The 26355-nt window shown below is 35.8% G+C and overlaps 1 protein-coding gene and 1 long non-coding RNA gene across 4 annotated transcripts; both read left to right on the top strand.

The window, feature by feature from the left end:
• Window positions 1-1387: 1387 nt before the first annotated feature.
• On the top strand, window positions 1388-9061 carry LOC147908870 (uncharacterized). 3 transcript variants are annotated; one of them, XR_015545968.1, is made up of 4 exons: window positions 1388-3436; window positions 4033-4551; window positions 7196-7327; window positions 7799-9061. It is a non-coding gene; the product is annotated as an uncharacterized LOC147908870 (long non-coding RNA). The 3 variants fall into 3 exon arrangements; XR_015545967.1 differs by having other exon boundaries at window positions 1388-4551; XR_015545966.1 differs by lacking the exons at window positions 1388-3436; window positions 4033-4551 and adding an exon at window positions 4560-5097.
• A 12710-nt stretch (window positions 9062-21771) lies between these two features.
• On the top strand, window positions 21772-22263 carry LOC147908869 (uncharacterized). The gene has a single exon (XM_087409081.1). It carries the CDS (start codon window positions 21772-21774, stop codon window positions 22261-22263), a length of 492 nt encoding a protein of 163 aa, XP_087265207.1.
• Window positions 22264-26355: the final 4092 nt, after the last annotated feature.

Here is a 26355-nt window from a genome sequence, read left to right as displayed (position 1 = left end):
GTATTATATCATTCGACGTGGTCTCCATATACATGAACATTCCGACCGATTTAGTATTAAAAAGCATTGAACGTAGATGGAACTTGATTGAAAATAAGACTTCGATTCCTGTACATGAGTTTATTAAAGCAATTATGATTATAATTAATTCTACATTTTTTAAATTCGACAAAAAAATATTTAGACAGATTTTTGGCATGCCAATGGGCTCTCCTTTGTCCACTATATTAGCGAATACAGTTCTACAAGATTTAGAACAAGAAATTATTACTGCTAATAATATTATCTCGTCTTTTTATTTCCGTTATGTGGATGACATTGTGTTAGCGGTGCATAAAGACAAGGTTGAAGGAGTTCTGGAATTGTTTAACTCATATCATGAAAGGCTTAGATTTACTGTTGACTTTGGCGATGAAAACGGCATAAATTTTTTAGACGTAAAATTAATGAGACAAGAAGGAAGAATTATCTTCAATATTTACAAAAAACCTACCAATTCTGGGAGATATTTAAATTATTTTTCGAATCATCCATTAGTACATAAAAGAGGCATAATTATCGAGCAATTAGATAGAATTTTGCTTTTATCCCATCCAAAATTTCATGAAAAAAACATCTCTGATTTAATTCACACTCTTTTAATGAATGCTTATCCTCTTAAATTTATATTTTCAACAATAAAAGATAGAATAAAAACCTTGGAAAGTAGAACTAATTTAGATCAAAATCGTGAGGAAAATAATAACGATGTGATTCTAATGCTAATTCAAAGAAAAAGTTTTTCACGATACCATACTTAAGCAAAGTATCTGAAAAATTCAAAAAACTTTCACATATTCATGGCTTTAATATAGCTTATAAACCTATAAAATAATAGAATAAAATGAATACATTTATAAAAACTGGAAAAGATCCTTTGCTTAAGGATGACCATCATGGAGTAGTCTACAAAATTAATTGTTTAAATTGTGAATCTTCTTATGTTGGCTAAACAAAAAGAAAATTAAAAATTCGTATAAAAGAACATAAGACTGACATAAGAAAATCCACTTCCGAGATGTCAGTAGTTTCACGTCACCAGTTGAATGAGATGCATGAATTGAATTGGGATAACATAAGAATTTTAGACACAGAACAATCATTAATGAAAAGAAGAATTTCTGAAATGATATACATAAAAAGCCAAATAAGTGGTATCAATAAGCAAAGTGACACTGAAGGTTTGCTTGATGTTTATCTGCCTCTTCTTAAGAAAGATCTCTCTCATACTTAATAAATAATTCTAGAACTTTCTAAACTTTGACTCATATATATAAATAGTGATAAAATATATGATATGACGAATAACAACACACAATGTCACAACAAATTTTCATCTGTGCAAAAGATGTATTTGAGATTCATCATTATATTTTTTTTGCTATAAAACAGATAACGATTCTATTCTTACATATTTCGATTAGAAGATATTAATGATACGCAAATTTGTTAAATTAGAATCTGGAAATTCTCGTTCTACACTTTTCGTGATATGATAATTGGCGGTGTAACATTATTGTACGAAGCATCTTCACATATGAAAGAACACGTTTATATAATTATATTATATGACGGTTGAATTTAATGTCAGTTATATGTAACTCTGCGTTTTAAGAATATTGTGAATTTACTGAGGTTGGTCAGATTGTAGCCGAAACGTCTAATTATGTTTTAATTAATGTAATGATAATTAAATATCACAAACTATAACTTGTGCGGTGGTTTTTTTATACATTCTTTTTATACGTTTCAAAAAGTTTACCTTATCGGAAACAGCATCTAACATTTGCTGTGACAGAAGAAGAAATTAGACCTTACATTCCTGGACCATTATGAAGACGAATTTTTGACATGGTTCATCAAATGTCTCATCCAAGCGGCAGAGCAACTCACTGGCAAATTGCGCAAAAATTTGTGTGGTCCTCCATGGGAACTAAGGACATTAAAGAGTGGGCCCGCACTTGTCTAGCATGCCAGCAATCTAAAATTCATCGGCATAACCATACCTCGCCTACCAAAATATCAGTACCAGATACTCGTTTCGAACATGTATATATCGATATCGTCGGTTCTCTCCTCACCTCCATCCAAAAGTTTCAGGTATTTATTGACAATGATTGACCGATTTACTCGTTGGCCGGAGGCTATTCCATTACAGGATTGTGCAGCAAACACGGTGGCGAAGATGTTTTTCACTCACTGGATAGCCAGATTCGGCTTCACGACTGATCAAGGCTCGCAATTTGAAGCGCAGCTGTTCAACACATTAACCAAACTCGTTGGTTCTAAACGTTATCGGACAACTGCATATTATCCAGAAATCTAATGGCATCATCGAACGATGGCATCGCTCTTTAAAAACTGCATTAATGTGCCATGATGAAACTCAATAGACTGATACACTGCCAGTAGTATTACTCGGACTGAGAACTTGTCTCAAAGAGGATCTAAGCACTTCTATAGCGGAATTAATGTACGGCACTACGCTCAAAGTACCGGGTGACTTTTTCTCCTCTGAAGAAATGCCGAGCCACCCAATTTCATCGAAGATTTCCGCGTAATTATGCAAAAGTTGCGACTTAGACTAACCTCTCATCACATTAGACTTAAGCTATTAGGTGTTGGAATTAATTCGTAGCGTTTTACAAGTGATGGGAAGTACTTTCATTAATGTATTTTTTAATGCTCATGTGAAATAAATAACATTCTTTCATTAAAAACGCTACGAATTAATTCCAACACCTAATATTTTTCTATAAAGATTTGTATAACTGTTCTCACGTCTTCTTCAAAGTAGAAGGCAACAGACATCCTCTGAATCAACCATACACCGGACCGCATAAAGTATTAGAGCTCATTTCGGATAAAGTCTTTGCTATAGAAGTCGACGACAAATGCATCAACGCCACTCGATAGACTTAAGCCCGCTTATGTAATAATTCAAGAAATATAGTAATAATTCACTCAGTGAATTCCGTCTTATGTAATAATTCACTCAGAAACTACTCCGTCCACTGCGTCTCCGTCTTCAACTAACATTCCAGTGCAAGGTAAACCAAAGACATATCCTAGTCCAGCAACCAAGCGAAAGACTGTTAGTTTTAAGAATTAATTCACGCAATGTTACGTTAAGCAAGCGATCAACAAGTATAAGTTTCTGTTTTTCATTTAATTTTTTTTTGTTATTTTCGTTCGAGCGATAATGTAATCAGTATTTCTTTCTTTAACGTTTACACTGGAAGGGGAGTACTGTGGCATTGCGAGCGTTAGCTGCGGCGCTGCGAGCGCCAGTTGCGGTGCTGCGAGCGTTCGTCGCGGTGCTGAAATTGGTTCTTCTTTCCGGCTATTCTTCCTTTCGCTCTCTCTGGTGTCATGGCGTACTGCGTGCGGACCTCGTGTAAGTCTCTGCGATAGTTAGTAAGTTAACTCGGAAGTTAAGGTTCCGAATCACTTTGTGTTCACTGCGAGATCGACACCGATCACCGCTCATCTTTCGGAAATTGTTAGCGTCGTCGGATAAATACTCATAATGTATTTTCTTAATTTCCCGTATTCTAACCTAGCAACGCAATACCGGTATCCGAGCCGGTATCTTACGCACGCAATCACGTCTCTATTTTTGTAATCTATATTTGTTAAATAATTAGTCAAGTTTATATTAAATCACCTTATGACATAAGAGAATCAGAATCAGCGAGTAGCATTCATTCGCAACCTAACGATTTCCCGCCAATTGTCCTTCGCCGTTAGTTGGTCATCGCCGACGTCCAGACACGCTCGGCGCCATATTGAGCACAACAGCCACCAATAGCCATATGCTGCCGCGCACTGCCCTCTGATAAAGTGGATTTAAACTACATAGCACTTGTCTTAGGATATATCTATTTTTCAAGGCTGAAGATAGATACACAAGGTTATCCATCCACTTTGTTAGAAGGCAGTAGTGCACGGCATTTTGTGATTATAGATTTTGGACGTCATGTTCTCTTTCAGGTTTCTCTCTGGTTAACCTATCAAAATAGTATGCTGATGTGCGCATGTGTAAATATACGTCACGTGGTCACGCGGAGCGATTCTCGACGCATGTGTATAAGGCCGGGTTCACACCTTGACGGAAAGCGAAAGCCCATCAAAATTCGCGGAAAGATCTGTGAGGAATTCTTAATACCTCACTAGCGCAGCGAGTGTAGAAAGCTTAAGGATTATATAGGTAGCGAGTTGCCTAGCAACGTAAAAATAATAAAAAAAGAAAAATTATAATAACAGATCAATAAAGGCGTTCATCCTGTACGGTCATATTAAATTGTGCTCGTGAAATAAATATTATTATTACCAGTTATAAATAAAGTCTCGATCATTATTTTCTATATCACATCACACGACAAGCGTGGGCTTGTCAAGAGAATCTGACTTATCCATTAAGTCACTTATTCCCACAGACCGAAGCAGACAAGCGAAATGTACTGCTTACTACTACTGCGAATTCCGATTGGCTTCCGCTTTTCCGTTAAGGTATGAGCCTAATGTTACATCAAAATTGGAGGCCACTTTTTCAAACAAGTTAGCAGTCTGTATATAGAATAGTCTGTGTGACGAAATTTAGTGGTCTGTTTTCTGTTCCTAGACTACACTAGCACTCTCTTGCTCACTTTCAACAAATATCAAATTGTGAAGACACATTCACACTTACACACACACACACACACACACACACACAATCCTTCAGTCATATTTCAACCATGCTTTTATACTCGCTTAGACTCACTCCGCGACCAGATGGCGCGCTCACACAAAATACCATGCTGAATTACCCATCTAGATAGTCATCACTCTTGGCGCTCTAACGACATACGAGCCAAGTCGGACACATGGTCGCGATGAAAACATTGTATGTGTTATTGAATAAACAAACATTGTTATTTTATAAATCCGAGTTTCCTCTAATACCTTCATTCATTATATGTAGCAATCCGCTACAAAATATATACTTATCTCACTTCAAGATCCAAAAGTGTACAATAATTCAACCACGGAAAACAGACCTAAAATATACAAGGTGTAAGTAAAAGTGCCGTCAGAACGGAAATTGACAACAGAACTTGCGGAATCAACACGACGAATCACAGTCGTTTCGCTATTTTCGGTATAATTTCTCCATTACAATTTGCGGAATGAACGAAAGTTGCACATAACTTCAATATTATATGCTGTTGATGTATATAGCTATTGTCCATATAATGCGATTGGTTACTGTTTTTTGTCTTCTTCATTAATATGGATACAATAGCAGAATGTTAATGATTCGTTGATTATAGTAAATATAAATGTAGATATTAATCAGCAGCCTACAATTCCGTTTATTTCTTTCTTTTATGTCCCACTGAGCGATAAATGCGGAAGCGGAATCAAGTTTCAGCCAATCATGAGATAGTTTTACGATTATGTTAAAAATATTTTACTGCTAAAAAAGTTCTACTGTTTACCAGTTTGTTATATACATTATTATATTTACATTAAAATAATATTTTTATTATTACAAGTATTATAAATAACATAAAAATTATGATTTTATATTATTCTGCATGTTCCGTTTCTGCTTATTCCGTTCAATGGGACAGAAAAGAAATGCGTAAAAAACAAAACGGTGGCTGTGATTTGTCGTGTTGATTCGTTCGCGAGTTCCGTTCCATTGTCAATTTCCGTTCTAAATTTCACGCTTACACTACTGTAGAAATTTTCTTAAGAATAGATAAGCGCAAATTATCCATATGGATACAGGAACATGTGAATAATAGTTTATGCAATTTATCAATTGAAGAAGCTGTAATATTGGGTGTGGGAAAAAGTTCGTGGATTTTTTTAGTAAAATTCAAATGTTTTTCTTAGAGTATTAAAATCAATTTATTTAAATCAAATATGCTCCATTATTTTCAATAATATTTTGCCATTTTTGAGGCAGAGCCATAATCCCATCGCGATAAAACTTCTGTGGTTTCTGGTCGAAAAAGTGCTGGTACTTCAAGTGATTTTCACAGGCCTCTTTTGAAGCCAGCTTTATACCATTAAGAGAGTTCTGCAGAGACCTAAACAAATGATAGTCTGAGGATGCTATGTCAGGATTATACGGTGGATGCATTAAGACCAGCCAAGCTTTCGCAATTTTTGCCGAGTTATCAAAGATGTGTGTGGTCGAGCATTGTCGTGATGGAAGATAACACCCCTTCTATTGATTAATTCTGCCGCTTCCTCTCAATTGCTTGTTATAATCTCTCCAGTTGTTCACAGAAGAGTTCGGAATTAATTGTTTGATCGGGCGATAACAGCTAATAGTGAACGATTCCCTTCTAATCCCAAAACATACACAACATCACCTTCTTCATCGTCAATCCAGGTTTTGCGATTGCTTGTGTCTTCTCTTCTTCCTTTAGTCACGATCTTTTGCAAGTTCGATTATCGTACATGATCCATTTTTCATCATTAATTATCATTCTCTTCAGAAATGGCTCAATTTCATTCCGTAGCGTATCAAAAATGTTAATTCGGTCCATCATGTTCTTAACACTCAACTCGTGACGAACCCAAAACATCGAGCTTCTTTTTGTATCCAGCTTTGTGTAAATGATTTAAAATTGTTTTGTGGTCGATGCCTAGTTCCCTGGCAATCTCCACATGCTCACATGCTTATCATGCTCGACTTTTTCCATGATTTCATCGGACTTTTCAGTGATTGATCGATCGGAGTGAAGTTTATCTTTCACATCGAAATTTCCAGTACGAAAACGAACAAACCATTTCCGTGCTGCTGATTTTGATAGAGTATCTTCATCATAAATAGCACAAATTTTTTCACAAGCCTGTGCAGCGTTTCTTGCCTTTATCATAGTAATACTGCAAAATGTAGCGAATTTTTTCCTTATTTATTTCCATTTTCAAAATAAAATAACTTTTGATCCACTTCATCGATTTCAATCTTTTTCGGCTCAAAACAAAGGTTGAAATGTCACTTTTTAAACGCACGTCTAGTGTTGTCGATGCGATTAATAGTTACCGAGTGCTGAGCATTTAATGTCATCTAGTGGAAAATACGCCACGAACTTTTTCCCATACCTAATATTAGTATAATATATGTACAGATAATATCAATCTTTCATTACAGATAATATTAATCTTTCAAGAAGTATTTTATTCGAAAGAGACAGGCACAACAGAAATAAGAAGCCGCTATAAGGAACAAGACGGACGAGCTTAAACATAAATTTTTCGTAAAAAAATATGACTGAAGTTCAAGGTAAGAATAATAATTAAAATAAAATGATTGAGTCATTAACAAATATAAACGTCGTTTAATTTGTATTCTGCATAAATCATTTTATTATAATTTTGAGAAAATTTATTTATTATTAACATAATACATCAAATTTTCTTGATTTCTTAACTTTTTAACTTTCTAAACTTACAACTTGTACACGACATGTAATTTATGTGCAAGATGTACAACAGATGTGCAAAAAAAATCCTTACTGGGAAATGTAAGATATACAAGATATACAATGCATTGTAATCATCGTAGTCGCTTAGATAACTGCTGTGGTTTATCTTTTAGATCGCCTGTGAACGAGAATATTGACAGTGAATACACAAAAGAAAATAATTCGTAAAAATATTATTCAATTTGATATCAATATTATTAAATAGATTTTCTCAATATTAATAAATAGATGTTCACGTTTTTATGCTTCTTTTCAATGCTATTACATAGGCAGAGAGAAGCTTGACGTGGATTAGATGAGGACAATCAATCAAAGTTGAAAACACGAAAACGCCCGGGATGTCCACTCTCAGATTTCTCTCTAATATTAGCAATTGGAATAGCTGTGTCACCTTTTTATATAAAAGCTATATAAATGCTGTATAAATAATCCATACCAGAGAGAAACCTGAGAGAGGACATGATGGCCTAAAACCTGTAACCGCAAAATACTTATGGCTACGTTGTGGCTGCTGTGTCCAATGTGGCCGAGCGTGTCTGGGCGCTGGCGATGACTAACTAACGGCGAAAGACAATTGGCGGGAAATCGTTAAGTTTACAAATAAATGTTACTCATTGGTTCTGATTCATATGCCATAAGGCGGTTTAATACAAACTTAAATGGTTGTTTAGAAAGAAATCTGTCGCGGTGTGCTCGAATAATTTTTATAGACCACAAACACCGTGTCGCGAATACCAGCCGATGTATCGCGAGAATGGCCGAATGCTGCCGAGCGCTATCCGCGACAGATTTCGAGCATGTCATACATGTGAGGTAAAAACTGCTCGATAAAAACGTACGAACCAAACCGAGCTTCACCGAATCCGCGGCGCTACCAAAATCAGTAATATAAAAGGCCGCGGATTTTTACAGTGAGATTTTTGCTTCGATTCCTATCCAATGACCAGATCCTACCGACTCGAAAGCACTTCGAATCCGCTACGAGCAATTTCCTACCACACAAGATTCCGGCCGACACCGCAGGGATTGGAAGCGTACTTCGCCTTCGCTGGGCGTTCTCAGCACCCGTGGAAGCCAACTCTCACTGTATCTGCCAAGTAGACGCGACTAAGAGGTAGGAATCCTCCATTGGCAGTTCCCAATAGTTGAAAGGTCCCACCTAAAGCCTTATACACTCCGCGATCGGCAACCAGACAGGAGGTAAAATTTTCTTTGCCTCTGCCGGGTATTCTCGGCCGCCGATCGCACCAACGCACACGTTCAGGTGGACCATAGGCACATTTGAAATCCGCGACGCGCGCTTCATGCTGCCGGGCCGCAAATCCGTATCGATGTGTACCGCGTCACGTCAACATCCGTTTCGCGCTACCGCGCCGTGACACCAGGGCGCACCAGCGACCGGCCCCGAGCGTTAGAACAGCAAGGTGCGACACGCGCTGTCGTCATTGTACTATTAGTTTTATTTTATTGTATTGTATTCAGAGCTATGTTTGTATCGTGGTAAATAAACGTAATAAAACGTATTTGGTTTCTTACTGCTCCGTTCAATACGTTATTCAGAAGCGCCTTCTCTCTCTAACGAATCTCTTTCGTTCCCGGTCCGAAAATAAATTCGTCCGAGCTATTTCGCGCAACGGAAGTTAGATTGTTTCAATATAATATTATACTTACATATTATGGTTTTATAAATCTTGCGTTGTTGTTGCGGAGACATTAAAAAACATTTTGGCTTTTGAGTAACTGACTTTGTGAACTGCTGTCACATATGGAAATATACAACGTCAATTATATGTTATATGATTGTTAATTATTTCCATTTATTTCCTATACAGCACAGAAACATTGCAGAAACATTGCAGAATGATTTCACTGGAACAGCGCAATATTGTATGGTGGTTACGAAACTGAATGTTACTTTGCTGAATCATTGTTGCAAAATTCCAACAATGTTAAGATGTCCGCTTTTTGTTACATTGCAATAAAACATTCCAGCAATATTACAATGTAATTATTTGGATAAATTTTTTACGAAAACTCTCTAAAATGAAAACTATTTCTATGCTATGAAAACTATATCTCACTAACTTTAATTTTTCTACAAATCGCATTTCTAGTAATATGTGCTTTCCAAAAACAATTTTTTATGATAAAATCATAAAATATTCCAATAAATATAGTATTAACTCTGAAGGAGATAAGTTTATTCATAAGGAGCATGTATGTGTGTGCCCCGAACAAACTACAAATATTATCTACATTAATATAATAATACTATCTACATTAATATAATAATACGATGCGCAAAGACTTGCCGCGCGACAAAATGCGACAAGGTAACCAATAAATTTACAGCTCCTAATATGTTCATTGATTACCATGTCGCATTTTATCGCGCGGCAAGCATTTCTGCATACAATGTGCAGAAGTCATAACTCATATAGCACAGAAGATTGAAGCAATATTGTTGCAATGTTGTAATATTGCAGATTGCAATGTAACAGTTAATTTTTTAAATTAATCAGGTTAATTTTTTAAATTAGAATCTGGAAATTCTTGTTCTACATATTTCATAAGATGACAGTTGGCGTTGTAACATTTTTGTACGATGCACCTTCACATGATGAAAGAACACATTTATACATAGTTATATTACACGATGATTGAATTTAATGTCAGATATATGTAATTCTGCGTTTTAAAAATATTGTGAATTTACTGAAGATGGCCAGATTGTAGCCGAAAAACGTCTAATGTTTTATTAATGTAATGATAATTAAATATCACAAACAATCTTGTGCGGTGATTTTTATGCTCTTCTTTTCATAAGTTATAAAATATATGTCTACATATGTAAAATTTAAAAAATATATATACCTGCACATAAAATTTGCAATTAAGTACAAAATATAATGATTATAATATAAAATGTATATTGATTAATTCTTTTTCTGCATCTTTTTTATTTATGTCACAAATTATATTTCAAATTATATTTTCAGTAATAATCAAAAATTTTTTTAAATAATAGTTGCAAATACATTGCGTTGCAACATTGCTACAACATTACAGCGCAATCTTACTGAAGACGGACATTTTTATGCTGCTATAACATTGCAACAATGTTGCAAATACATTGTGCAATCTATTTGCAATATTACAATGAGATATATTTGCAATCGTTTTGCAATCTTTCTGTACTGTATGGGAAGTATGCATACTTTTAATGTTATAATATTTTATTAATATATTGCCGAAAAATTACAATTTTTTCTCTGCAGTTATTATCTCTATTAATAATCAAACTCGGATGATAACATTCAAATTACAGTTTTAAATAAAAATTGAATATTATTAAGTTTTAAACATATATATATATATATATATATATATATATATATATATATATATGAACTAATGATTAAACATAAACTAATAAATCATTAAATTAGTACCGTATTATCAGTTCTTACTTTTATGATCACTTAAATTTTAATAGCATGCAACTTCCATAAGCTCCGATAGTATCTCGTCGGTGACATAGTGCAGTTCCGCTATATTGACAAATTGAAAATTATATATTAACCAAATTGAAAAAGTCATGATGTAAGAATACAAGGAGCGGAATCCATAGACATTGCTCAAGATTCGAGATCTTAAGCTAATGTATGAATCAATCAGAAAGTCATATTAGTATCTTAAAACATTGCTTGAGAATTAAATCTTTTATTTAAATTTTTGTAATATTTAAATTTTATAATATTATAAATTTTATAATATTTTGGGTTTATTTAAATCTTGAGATTAAAACTCTAAAACACAATGCGACATAATAACGACAAGAATAGCCATAAGAATAACATAGGAATAAACGATATATAATTGTCGCCTCTCGTTGCACAAGGCCGTTGAAGAAATAAAAATATCAATCAATATGATTTCATATATAAACTGTAGTGTATTCTTCCATCTGCTTCAAGATTATAGCACATATAAATAGAATGAAAAATCTGAACCAATCTGAACGCTGATTGGTGGACTATAAGATAGGATAGACACAGAATTTCAACTCGTTGGAAATTTAGCGCTTATTCCGTGTTCCTATGTGCATTGACATATGCATTCCATATGTTGGATTCCTCTGTTCCTATCGCTATCGCTGTCGCTGTTGCCTCGCATTGTGTTTAGGGCTTAAGAACGGACTATGGATTCCAAGTTGTATCATTGTGCATAATGGTGATAGCAATTACTGGAAACAACCAATCAAATTTTGATCACAATTCACTCTTCTACTACGCATCCTCGGGAATGATACTCCTTCGAGTCACACGCTCCAACATGCCCAATTAGATTAGATTCTTCGCGTCGCGTTAGAACATATTCCATGGATCAATTAAGAGCACGCTCTATTTGCCTCACCTCAAAAGGTTGGGGCATATTATGCACACATGGTTGAAAACGAATTGTGTCGAAAAAAAGTATTTCAGATTCATTTATTTTGTATAAAAATACATTTAATAAATGCGTTTTTGATATAAATATAAAAATATAACAATATAACAATAATATAATATAATATTGATAAAATAAAATAATAAAATAAAATAAAAAATATAATATAATATAATATAAAAATATATTATAACTTTTATATTTATTAAAAATACATTTTGTTCAAAATTTCGTTAAATTATTTCAAAGAGACTCTATTGACATCGTATATTGTTTCGACCTTCAAGCAATCGTAATATGTCCGTATTTGTGTATTTCCGCATACGAATGTTCAAAAATAAGTAAGAAAACTGTAACGACTTAGGATGAAATCAGTGCGGAATAGGACTGCGAAATAGAGAATGCATCATTGAAACAACCACTCAACGCTATTCTGCATTTGATGTTGCGGAATAGCGAGAGTGTCATTGTTCTTGTAATAGACATCGTATTTGGAGAGGTTAAAATAATTGAATGCTGATTAATATAATGAAATTGCGTAATATCGAGATGAATGAAGCAAAATGACAAAATCTGAGTGCATAAATATAAATACCAAAATAAAAAAAAAATAATGATGCGATTTCAGTGTGCCCTTTTTCGCACTTTTCCATCACACCAGTTTTTGTGTGCTTCATACGATGCAGAAAAATGATAATAAATGCATTAAAGCAGTTCAAAAAATTGTTATAAGATTATAAATATGAATTGTGAAACATTAAATACTATAACAGTGATAATTGTTTTTACAATTTGAAAAATTATATTTCATTTTAATAAGTAAATTATTAACACGAAGTTAGTACTTTTTAAATTATATTCACACTGGATATGTCTTTGATGCATCATGTGAACATAGCACACAAAACTGCGTAATGGAAAAGTGCGGAATAGCGCTGATTGGTTGCTTTAATGACACATTCTGTATTCCGCATTCTGTAGTTCTATTCCGGATCATGTGATTTCACCCTTATTGTTGCCTCGTTCCGTACAGTGTTGTTAAACGGATCGGGTTTCAGTCGCATGCGCGTCCAATATATTGTATAAATATATTTAATATATTTCTATATATATATACATATGTAAAATATATTTAAATTTTCAACATTTTTGAAAAAATTTTACAGAGGCGACTAATGATCTTCTATTTACTAGTAACCAATACGTTTCTGAAGCTACATTAGACGCACATGCGTCTGAAACCCAATTTAACAACATTGGCTCCACATACGCCGCTGTTTCCATGCTAATTGCGGGAACCAATAGCGTTATCGAAAATCGATGTGGATCCGTGAGTTTCCCAATTCGTATGCGTGAATATGCAATGTTTGAATGTGGAGAGCAACGAGCGAGAACGATCCCAGTGTACTGTCACGAACTGGTTAATAAATAAATATCTTTGTCACTGTATCAGGAGATTGAAGGCTCTCGAGCCGGTAAATGATCCTTTGAACCGGATATACGGAAACGAATCTACGGAAGCGGATCAATGGAAAAACGAAAATCCTATATCGTGTAGTGCCTACGTCGTTCCTCGCTCTCTTATTCGAGTCTCTCTTATGCTCGCTCTCCACTCGTTCTCGAGTCACGTTGACGCCGCAATGCATCTCGTTTTCTCCGGGTAACTCTCACATCGGCGCCGCAACGCGTTTTTGTTGTAGCAGTGGCTCGCACATTGATGCCGCAATGCGTATCGTACTGTAACAGTGACTTTCGCGACGACACCGCAACGCATCTCGCTCGATCAAGTTGACTCTCTCGCGTCGACGCCGCAACGCGTCTTGTCAAAGTGACTTTCTCGCCAACACCGCATGCGTTTCATCTCGTATACTGATTCTACAATGATCTGTTCTACAGTCGTATGTCGGAGTCGGACATCGTATGCATGCGCACTGGATTGTCAGTTGTCGAATGAAATTGTCGCAAGTCGGCTGTTGTTGTCGGAATAGAAGATGGTCAATTCCCATCTTTTTCGACTACGACTAGATGAAATATAACTTTCGGATAAATGAACACTTTGTGTATGGATAAACAGATATTTTTATACGAATATATGAATATATTTATATTATATTATGGAATCACTGAATGTAGATAAAATAATAATAATTATTGATTTTGTTCGCGAAAATCATTACTTGTATGATAAACGCGATGTGGATTTTAAAAATGTTAGCAAAAAAAGAGATCTGTGGCAACAAAATCCATAAATTTGAGAAACTGTTATGATATAAATATGTCAAGTAATTTTTTGTTCATTAAATTATTATTATTATTAATAGAAAAATATTTTGTAATTTAATTCTTTTGTGTCAAATTTAAGAAATGCCTATAAGAGCTGATATTGGGTGAATTTGTGTATATAAATTTAATAAATTTAATAACTATAAGTTTAATAACTTGAATAATATACGTTTCGATCATCGTTTTGATATTATAAAACTAATTAAATTAATTAGTTATATTATTCTTTCAATATTATAAAACTAATATTTTCAATATTATAAAACTAATTTTCAATATTATAAAACTAATTAAATTAATGCATAGTAGTCGTCAAGCAAGTGGAGTCGTATTATTCTACAATCATATAATTTGCGTCCAAATTTGTATATGTATTCAATAATAATAAATTTGAATATTCAACGTTTCAATATTCATTTTTTACATTTGTTCCGATCTTCCGACTTCGATCAACCCAATTGTAAGAATAGCAAGTCGTATTCATGTGCGACATACAATATACGACAAATGACTAGCGACAGCCGACATCGACATATGACTAATTGTATTATAGAATGGACCTGAAGTTGACCAATAGCCAACTTGTACGACTAACGCTGATTGGCCAACTTCATTGATTAAGTCTAAGACTTCTGACTCATTATAAGATCAGCAGTAAAAGTGACTTTCAAGTCAAAGTGCGATGTACCACCATTAAGTGAATCTCATGCGAACAAAACAGCGAATCTGCTTCTCCAGCAGAATTACAATACCTGCTCGTCCAAACGAGTATTAGTGAATTTCAAAAAACTTTGGCGAACATAACGGCGCCGAAGATCCAGAATCGTCTTTCCACGCTGGAAATTCTTTGAGCCGCCTGTCAAAACTTGCATGTGCAGTTGCTGCAAACCGCCATGCCGGAAGAACAAAACAGATCCTGTCATACTTCGTTGAAGAAGAAATCCTAATCGCGAAGGCCATTTATCACATATTCCAGGAGATGATAAGTCGAATGCATGATTATAATAATATTTCGTCGGTCGATCACGGCGACAACTCTGTAACGCGTAATTCAAGTAATCTTTGCGTTCGATTACTCCGTATATCTCTGATGGATAAACGTTGGCGGATTATTTTGATCTGACTTTTGAATCACGAGTATCAGGGGCGAAATCTCAACATAAGACGAAACCTCGCGTAAGCGTAACTAGTAATTTTACTGGAATACGTTATATTTTATTTATTAAAATACATCTTTCTGAAAGCTCACTTGGATGTATTTCGCAGAAGATTAGAAAAATTGTTGATTAGAATTTCTGTTGTACGCTCTAACAGATGCTAAACGAATTTACGATTAGTTTTCGTAACCTACGCATCTCGAAAAATACGCCTCATGGAGAACCGGCACCTTTCCATCGCGTACATCCAAGGACTTTGATTCTTTCCCTTAAAAAATTTTTACAAATTTAAAAATGACCTTTCTACATTAATACTCACAGTCTGCGCGCAATTAACGATACGAGTAAACCTTACGTCCGTGTACAACTAAATTTGACGGAAAAACAAAATAACCTAAATTTTTGGAAGTTTTAAATAACTTTAGTATTTTTATTCTATATTTCCGTGGAAAATTTACTGCCACAACTTAAAATCTATAATTTTACGTTATGCTCTATAGATTTTCAGTACTAGCAATAAATTTTGAAACAACCATGCTATATCATCATGAACTTTCACGATTTTCTCTACTCTCTAGACTCGGTCTTGATACACGAGGAAATAGACATCCCTCGGTTTTGACAGATGTGTATATATTATAAATATATTATTATGTATTATTATGTATTATTATGTATTATTTATTTATATTGTGATAGTTAGGTTTAATATATAATATGTTATAAGTTTATGTTTCGTATATGTTGTATACATCTCAAAATATAAAAAAAATAATGGATAGAAAACATTTTTTATGCTTATGCATGTTTATATATATTTATATAGTTTAAACGGTCTTGTTTCCTATCTTATTGTTTATACACGCACGCTGAAAAAATGCGTTACTCTCTATACATATCGGTTATTGCGAAGAATTATTGTTAAGGTCTCGGTAGTCTAAAGGCTCAGGACGCTTGCACGGAATGCAAGAGATCCGGGTTCGACTCCTGGCCGAGGCAATATTTTTCGCAATAAGTTTATTACAGTTTTTTAAGATTAATTTGGGAAATTTGGGGGGATTATTAATATTTCAGATCAATTGCGTTTAATGCCGACAACCATATCGGCACGCAATTACCGTAGTGGCGCTTCGGATTTTAAAGTAATGTTATTTAACATAAACGGTCTTGTTTCCTATCTTATTGTTTATATTAGGTATAGTAAAAAGAAATCCATTATTTTTCCAATAGATGGCTTTAGTAATCTGTATCACGCGTAGACGAGATACAGATTACTAAAGCCATCTATTTATATTTCGTATATTGAGAAAGTGTGCAGAGGTCCGCGATTGCCATCTAAAGTTAATTAAGTGAGTTGTATTCGAGTCAATTATTCATACACAACATATTTGATCCTTAGAGCCGGATTCTAAACAACGTCAGCATTCGAAAGCCATCAAGCACCGCAATTCCAACCAGACTATCGTCATCAAGGAGATTTTGAAAATGACTGATCTTCGCCGAGCACGAGGCTACATCAAGGCAAAAATAACGAGACTACGAACGCGAGTGACGCAAGTCGATGGTATTGACGAAGAACAAGTGGAAGCAAGGCTGGAGAAACTGGAAGACACATACAAGGAGTTTGAGTCCATACAATGGCAATTACTAGAAAAAGAGGACGAATTCAATGACGAGGACGCACTAGAGCAAGAATGTTTCGAAGAAAGGTATTTTGAGGTAAAATCTTTGTTAAAACGATGCATGAAGTTACCGACGTCAGACGCTGTACCGCGAGATACAGACGCGATCACTCGGTTATTGCAACAGCAAACCGAACTCATGGAACAAATGCGTCGCGATGCTCAGGCGCGGACGCCATGACACCGCGTAATAATAACGAGACGTTGTCGGCCATTCTCGCGCGACAAACCGACATACTTGACCGTGTGGCAAACAATGCAGGCACGATTAACGCAGATACTAGAGTAAAGTTGCCTACTATGAAACTACCGAGGTTTGATAGCAAAATCGAGGATTGGAAATTTTTTTTTACTTTTTCTGACAGCTTTCGATCAATCATACATGTCAGACCGCAACTGTCTGATGTCGAAAAGTTTCAATATTTAGTTTCGTCAATCTCAGGGGACGCCGCTAAAATTATTGAGTCAATCGAGCTAACGGGTCAAAATTATTCGATGACTTGGGAATTACTGCTAAGTAGATATGATGATCCTAAATCGCTCAAGAAAAAACATATTGAATGTTTGTTCACAATGCCCGTCGTAGCAAAAGAGTCAGCGAAGGCTTTTCGCGAGTTAATCGATTATACTTCCAGGCACCTACGCATGTTAAAGATCCTAGGATTACCTACCGATTCATGGGATGATCTGATCATGCACATGATGGAAGACAAGTTCAATGTGAAAACTCTTCGAGCATGGGAAGAAGAAACAAAATCTAGCGAAATAGTGTTAAACGACATGCTGGAATTTCTAAAAAATAGAAGCCTCATTTTAGAGCGTATCGAGTCACGATCGAATGACAGGGCTCTCAAAGAAAAGGAGCTGCGCAGCAAGGACTTTCATGGGCACTCTAAATCGCAAGCTGGAAACAAGAGTGCTACAAATCTCAAAACAAGTTCTCTAACCTCTTCTCTGAATACGGGTAAGTGTTTCCTCTGCGATCATATCTTTTATTTATTTGTGAGAAATTTCTAGTTCTGTCGGTTGTCAATCGAATCAAGGAAGTCAAGCGTCTAAAGTTATGCATAAATTGCCTCAGAAACGACCATTACGTAAAGGCATGCAAAAGGAGTTCCTGTCGAGAATGTAATGGGAGGCACAATACACTATCATCAACTGTCATCAACAACAGGCTGACAAGGACTCTGCAAAATCAGGGCCGCAGGACAACAATCATCAATTAGTTGCTAATGTAGCGATTAATCACTCATATCATAAGGTAAAAAGGCGACGAATTCTCATGGCCACTGCAAGATTAGAAGCAACGCGATGTAATGGCTCGCTAATTCCGATTCGCGTACTTCTTGATAATGCCAGTAAGGTAAATTTTATCACTCAAGCTGCGTACAACAAACTAGGGTTGAAAAGAAATAGGGCTTTCGAAATTGTGACCAGTCTAAACGAGGTTGAAAACAAGATTCACAGTATTTGCGAAGTTCACGTAAAGTCGAGGTGCTCCAATTTCCAGGCTAGTGTTCAATGTCGTGCTCAAAATTGCCAAGAATTTGTCGTCCATGAATATAGATCGTAACAAGCTACAGATAGCCGATTAATCTTGTATTAGTTGACTCGGAATTCCACAATAACGGTCCAATAGACATGTTACTAGGGGCGGAATATTTCTTTGACTTGTTAGACGTGGGTAAAATCGAGCTTGGGCAGGATCAACTAGTTTTACAAAATACGTAACTTGGATGAATCGTAGCAGGTTCCGTTCCGATAACGGCCTGCAGGGATTCGAGTATCGACAGGGGAGCGACAAGCGCATTGGTTTGTTCGGTAGAGCCTCGCGATGGGTTAAAGGAATGTCTGGAAAGATTCTGGAAATTGGAAAATTACGACAGCGACAAAACGAGAGCGTTATCGATAGACGAGAAAAGATGCGAGCGGCATTTCGAGCAAACTGTCACGCGAACAAGCAATGGTAGATTCATGGTAAAATTACCTTTCCGCGATGCGAATTTACCTATTGATAACCGAGGTGATAACCGAGAAGTAGCTTTGAAGCGTTTAATGCATTTGGAACGCACACTCAAGAACAATGAAATCATGCGAGATTGTTATATTAAGTTCATGCGAGAATATATCGAGTTAGATCACATGTCAGTCCTGAAACCTCCGCTTGACGATTGCAAAAGCGCGCGGTCTATTTGCCTCATCATGGGGTGTTAAAAGAATCTAGTACAAAATTACGTATTGTATTTAATGCATCCGCTAAAAATAATAAGGGCGTATCTTTAAATGATGCTCTTTTGATGGGACTCGTTTTACAAGATGGCTTAATCGACATAATTGTTCGTTTTCGTACTTACAAAATCGCTTTAACGACCGACTTACAGAAAATGTAAATGTTGGTTCAGGAAGACGATCACGATTTTCAACAAATTTTATGGAGATTTTCGCTTGAGCAACCTGTACAAGATTATCGCTTAAATACTGTTACGTATGGCCAAGCCTGTGCGTCTTACTCTCTGGCAGTACGTTGTTTGAGACAATTAGGTGAGGAGGGTAAAGAGAGTTATCCACTTGCGTCTCATACTTTATTGAATGATACTTATGTCGACGATATAATTTCGGGGGCTAGCACGATTGAAAATGCTCGTTCTTTGCAATAACAGTTAACTATGTTATTACGAGAAGGAGGATTCAAAGCGCACAAATGGTGCTCTAATTCTGACGACGCACTGAAAGGAATTCCGCACGAGTTCTGTGAATCTAATTCTAGTTTCAAGATTGATGCGAATGATACTATTCGAGCTTTGGGACTCGAATAGAAGCCAAATTCGGACAGACTTCAGTTTACCACAAGTACAATATGTCATGCATCCACAAAGCGCGAGATGCTGTACGCAATTGGTAAACTATTCGATCCTTTGGGATTGATAGGTCCCATTTTAACGGTAGCTAAAATCCTGATGCAAAGTCTTTGGAAAATCAAAACAGGCTGGAATGATCCACTCCCAGATTCGATGCAAAACAAAGAAGGAATTCTGAGATTCCTTAAATAATACTCACTAGTTATATGTTTCTCGATTAGTTGTAGGTGTATCAAAGAATTGTCGATTCCATGTTTGGATTTTGTGACGCTTCCGAGAAAGCATATGGCGCATGTATCTATATACGATCGGTAAACGAATCCAGCGAAGAAACGACAGTTAGGTTATTATGCGCGAAAGCGAGGGTAGCCTCTTTAAAGAAATAATCTATACCTAAGTTAGAACTATATAGCGCGTTATTACTATGTAAATTGATCAATAATGTAAAACATGCCATTCACATTGAAATCGATGAAATACGGGCATGGTCTGATTCCAAGGTCATGTTGTACTCGCTTCGCGGCGACGTAGCGCGTTGGAAAACTTTCGTATCCAACCGTGTGTCGGAAATTAGCGAAATACTGCCTGCTATCCATTGAAACCATGTAAAGGGTTCGGAGAATCCTGCAGATCTGATCTCAAGAAGAGTTTCACCTGCTCAGCTGAAGGATAATTCCTTATGGTGGAATGGCCCTAAATGGTTGTCATATATTCGTCCCATCACAAGCGAAGAAAGTCTCGATTTGGAATTCAGGATGCCATACACAGAGCCGAGATTGAAGCTAAGCAACTCATAGCAGTTTGCAATCTCATCGTACCTCAATTATTGGTTTCCAATGAGACACTCATTACGAACTGCTCAACGTTCACAAGGATTGAGCGGATACTTGCCTATTGCATTAGATTTCTTCATAATTGCCGCAAAGGACATGAAGACCGAGAATTATCTAAATTGACTCTGAATTGGAGTTATCAAGACGCGAGGTACTTAAGCATTCACAACGTGTCTACTTCGCGAAAGAACTAAAATGCCTTTAAAACAAACGAGAAATAAGCAGAACTAATCCATTATTTCAGTTACACCCATTTCTAGACGAACATTGTATAATCAAGTTGGGCGGACGACTTCAGACCTTGGAATTTCGAAAGGAAACATCCCATCTTACTGCCCGCACAATGCAAGATCACACGTTTGCTGATCAAAAGAGAGCATCGCGCTCTATTACATGCTAATCCACAATTGTTGCTGGCATCAATACGCCAACAATACTGGCCGCTAAAAGAAATTTGGTGCGTCAGGTTTGCCATTCCTGTGTCTGGTGTGCTAGGCATAATCCAAGAGGACTAACACAAGCGATGGGATCCCTTCCCAGCGATAGAGTGCAGCCGTCTAGACCATTCGCCGTCACGGGAGTCGATTTTGCTGGACCAATTACTACCTGACCTTGTCAAAGGACGAGATCGGAAAACATGCAAATCCTACATAGCATTATTTATATGCTTCGCCACCAAAGCCATTCATCTCGAGACTACAAGTGAGCTATCTACGACGGCCTTCCTAGCCACGTTACGCCGCTTCATTGGTTGGCGAGGTTCGCCTCGAAAGATTTGCAGCGATAACGCCACCAATTTCGTGGGTGCTAAACGCAAGTTACAAGAGTTGCAGTACGCTTTTCTCCGCACATCCATCAACGGAGAAATTGGCGACGCGTTGCAGGAGAGAGGCATAGAATGGAGCTTTATTCCACCATATTCGCCGCATCTAGGAGGTTTATGAGAAGCAGGAGGATACAAATATCATTTCCGCAGAATCATGGGCAATACTTTATTTACCTTTGAGGAATTGACAACGTCTCTCGTGCAGATTGAAGCGTGCCTGAATTCGAGGCCGTTGTCACCCCTATCCTCTGATCCTTCTGATCTGGAACCTTTAACGTCAGGACATTTCCTCATAGGAGAACCACTAACCAGTCTTCCGGATAACAATCTAACTGATATAAATATCAACCGCCTTGATAGGTGGGAAATGGTTCAACGCTCGGTCCAAGAATTTTGGAAACGGTGGGCGGCCGAATATGTGTCCAATTTGCAAAGCCGCGTCAAGTGGAAAACTCGCCAGGAAAAGCTCCAAGTCAACGACCTTGTGCTCTTAAAGGAGGATACTCTTCCACCGTTAAAATGGAGAATTGGACGCGTTACCGAAGTTCATCCTGGCAAAGACAATTTAGTACACGTCGCGACGGTGCACACGACCACTGGTATCGTTAAACGTGCAATTGCTAAACTTTGCAAGTTACCAGAATGATTCTATAAAGGAAGATTAATTGATTAATCTTGGTGGGCGGTATGTTAGTTAACTATCTATGTTATCAATTCATCGATCTAAGCGCTCCATGCCCGCGCGCGCTAGTAGATAAGTCCCGTCATGGTAAGGTCCGTTGCCGAGAGAGAGAGTTGCATCTCGTGTACACAGACGTTGGCGCGACGATAGCGAGACCACGCTGGGTCACTTCCATGTGAATCGAGAAAGCGTACAGAGGTCCGCGATTGACATTTAGACGTAAAGTTAATTAAGTGAGTTGTATTCGAGTCAATTATCCATATACAACAATAACAACGGTACAAGAGTGAAGTGCCAGTTAAAATGCAGATAGCGAATTGGTTTTGAATAAAAATATTTAATTGAAAATTTATTAAAAATAATTATTAACTAATATGCAATAATTAATTAATTTCTCATTTTAATAATTTATCGATGAAAACTATAAATACTTTATAATTATTATATTAAATAACGATAATCAAAAAACAAATTCCATGAAAATAAAATTGGCTCAGATATATTTTTGAACTTAACATTTGTATTGACATCAATTATTACTTTTATTATTGTCAATTATGAATCTCAGCTCGTGATAATACGATTTAGGAAACTTGATTGAATTTTGTAAAAATATTGATTTAATTTTTATGTTGCAAATATGTATATACAGTAGATATATAATATTCTACAATACATCTACTTTTATAAAAATATATATAGAAATTTATAATAAAATTGGATGATTGTATTGTTATTAGCTATGTAAGTTGATTAAAAATTGGTATCAGATGTACCTGATTTTTTAAAACGCTAACGTTCATAAACAAACATTCATAAAACAAGATATTATAGTATATAGTATATTATATTTGTGTTTATATTACTCATTTCTCATGTAGTTTATTGTTAATCAATGTTGCCTATTGTTACGTTCTATATAGACCTCACGATTCTTTTCTTTCAAAAGAATCGGCTCAACGGCGCGACTATGGTTGGTGTCTATGAGACTCAAGTGGAGTTCTCTGATAAAGGTCTGACAGAAAAGAAGGACCGAACAAGCTCCGCGAAAACTCGTAAACGCCAATCAACCTGGAAGGAATAATAATCTTAATGCAGGCCTGAAAAGTGACAAGATTACAAAAGATATTATAAATGCACCGAAGTCACGCAATAATAAAAGTCCAAGCTTTGTCCCAGATTGATCAACAATTTCTTAAGAAAACAGGCGCAACGTCGCGCTTAAAAAAATCATAAAACGCATGGAATAATTTCCCACGGTAGCGTTATCTAAAATCGGACTTGCGACTAACAATGGTTGCCCTGAAAAACTAGTTGTGTACGGTAACCATCTGTTTACCTAGCCATATGTTCCGCAAGAATTCGTCTGAAGCAATATTGCCTCTTTAAAGAAAAACGTAAATTATTTCTATTCTTCTTGAAACCCCTCTAACGATGCATTTTAGATTAACAACGATAGGATGCTATAAAAAACGTAAATCTCGCGTAACATTGCAAGTAACTATTGCATTCTAGACAAAGGGCACTACGCCCTTTTTTGGGATATAAATAGTGGTCCCGCGGAAGTGCAGGGCGTCAATACAGAAATCAGGCTACCTCTGTTCACATCAGTCAGTGAAAACCCGCGTTAGTTCACGCAAATTCGCGTATTTTTACGCAAGTGCATAAAAAAAATTGTGGGCAACAATTATTATTGGGATCATTCAGTCACTGGCTACTGCGATTGCCCTCGCTTTTCCGTGGACAGCGGGCCTCCTCGATCACTTCCACCGATATATCTACCTGAGATCTCGAGGATCAAGCAGCTAAACAGTATGTCGGCCATTCCATTCGGTTATCCACACATCTCCTCGTAAATACACACACACACACACACACGACGCACGCACGCGCGCGCGCCTCCATAACTAAATTTTAATTCTTTGACCATAAACAAATCGATTGTAATTATACGAATAATGGTAAGCTTTTTTTTCTTATATATTCTATATAACTTAAATTTTTTTAAATAAATGTAAGTCTTTTATATTATAAATGAAGATTGCCAGCTTCCATTTATTATTTTGAATCACCACTCGCTTTCCTTTCCTTCTAACCTGAGATCGCACGAGGTCCAGTCCCGGGTCAAAAGGATTAAGTTCCTTGACCCAAAAAGTAGGATCGACGTTCGCATTATCCGTCGAAACAGATGTCATAGCGTCTCTTCAGGATGTTGACCCATATTCCGGGACCGAAAAGGTGCGTACGACTCACAGGTTCGCCTCTGCGCGTATATCTATGAGATTGAGTCTAGCTCCTTCCATACCCTCTCCATTCTCCCTCATTGTCTCCTTGACCAAATTTCCAAGAGTTTAGACGTAACACCTATATTAATAATATAAAATATTGACGAAGATTTAAGCGACTAATATGCATTCGACAACTCTTTCCTATGTGCTTTACAAATATATATAGTTTTTTTGCCGTATCGGCGCCAGACACATGACATGATATATCTATAAGACAGATGACATGATATATCTATAAAATAGATCGCAAAATAATTCTCAAACGTTCACCGCTAGACGAAAGATTAACACGACCCGATCGTGCAACTTCCTTTATTATACGTATCTAACTTTACTTCGTATGCTTTTTTCCCTGACAGATTTTTCGTACTCTGGTCAGTAAGCGCTGAATTGCAAGCGTAAGACCAAAAATTCGTATATATTTTTAAAGCACATAGGGAAGAGTTGTCGAATGCGGTCACTTAAATCGTACCTCGTCAATATTTTATACTATTAATATAGGTGACATTGATTAATAATATAAACTACATGAAAAATGAGTAATATAGACAAAAATATAATATATTATGTCTTGTTATGAACATTAGAGGCATTTTAAAAAATCAAATATATCTGATCAACTTACGTAGCTAATAACAACAATCATCCAATTTTATTATAAATTTCTATATATATTTCTATATATATATTTTTATAAAAGTGGATATATTGTAGAATATTATATATCTACTATATATATTATACATATAAATAATTTAGCGTTTTACAAATCAACAGTTATTAGGTATATTATTTATTTTTTAAATAAAATTTTAAATTAATATATATCTCTTATAACTTCAATTTTTATGCGAGCTTGAAAAATTCATCTGTCCAAATTTATTATATCATTCGTTTTCTCTTCAAGCAATACAATTAATTAAAATATTTTACGAAATTTATATATTACCATACATTTTTTTACATATATACATTTACTTTTTTTGGAAGATATTTTATGTAATGGTATATAATACAATATTATAAAATATTATTTTACTTGCATAAATGTTACATAAATTAATAAAATAACAGTAATGTCTTAAAAAATACTATTAAAAAAGATTGCAGACCTTTGCTTATTTTAATATTAATAATTTCATGCTTAAAGCATAACAGTGTATATATTGAGTCATCTAAAAAGTATCCGCGGTTTTTTGTCACTAGATGGTGTTGATGGTCAACACCATCTAATGACAAAAAACCGCGGATACTTTTTAGATGACCCAATATTTTGAAATCGTAATCAAAAATAAGTAGTAGAGATATCTGGTTAATAATTGCCAGAGGCATTAATCGTGCGCTGGCTAATTGTAACGAAATGTCACAGCCGTACATTGTGCTTTGACTAGTTACAACCAAATGTCAGAGGCATTCATCGTGGGCTGACAATTTTTTATTTACTGCCAGAGGCGTTAATCGTGCGCTGGCTAATTGTAACGAAATGTCACAGCCGTACATCGTGCTTTGGCTAGTTACAACCAAATGTCAGAGGCGTTCATCGTGAGCTGACAATTTTTTATTTATTGCCAGAGGCATTAATCGAGAGCTACTTTGTTATAGGTGTACAAAAAAATGAGCTTTAGATTTGATACAACCGAAATAACAATTTAAATTTTATATATCTTCCCGCCCTTTTGCGGTTTTAAAGCGTTAACATTTGGCCTTCTAAAATGCCATACGGTTTGGCGTTTGATGCACATAACCTCAAAAATCAGTAGTGTTCACG

The sequence above is a fragment of the Acromyrmex echinatior genome, chromosome 8 (assembly GCF_024713525.1).
Source record: "Acromyrmex echinatior isolate Ae372 chromosome 8, ASM2471352v2, whole genome shotgun sequence".
NCBI lineage: Eukaryota > Metazoa > Arthropoda > Insecta > Hymenoptera > Formicidae > Acromyrmex > Acromyrmex echinatior.
The sequence above is the reverse complement of the archived record's forward strand: the minus strand, read 5'-3'. Positions and strand labels throughout refer to the sequence as shown.

What these genes read in the sequence shown, in the direction of transcription:
- LOC147908869 (XM_087409081.1), top strand. Translation starts at nt 21,772, where the DNA reads ATGGGCAATACTTTATTTACCTTTGAGGAATTGACAACGTCTCTCGTG.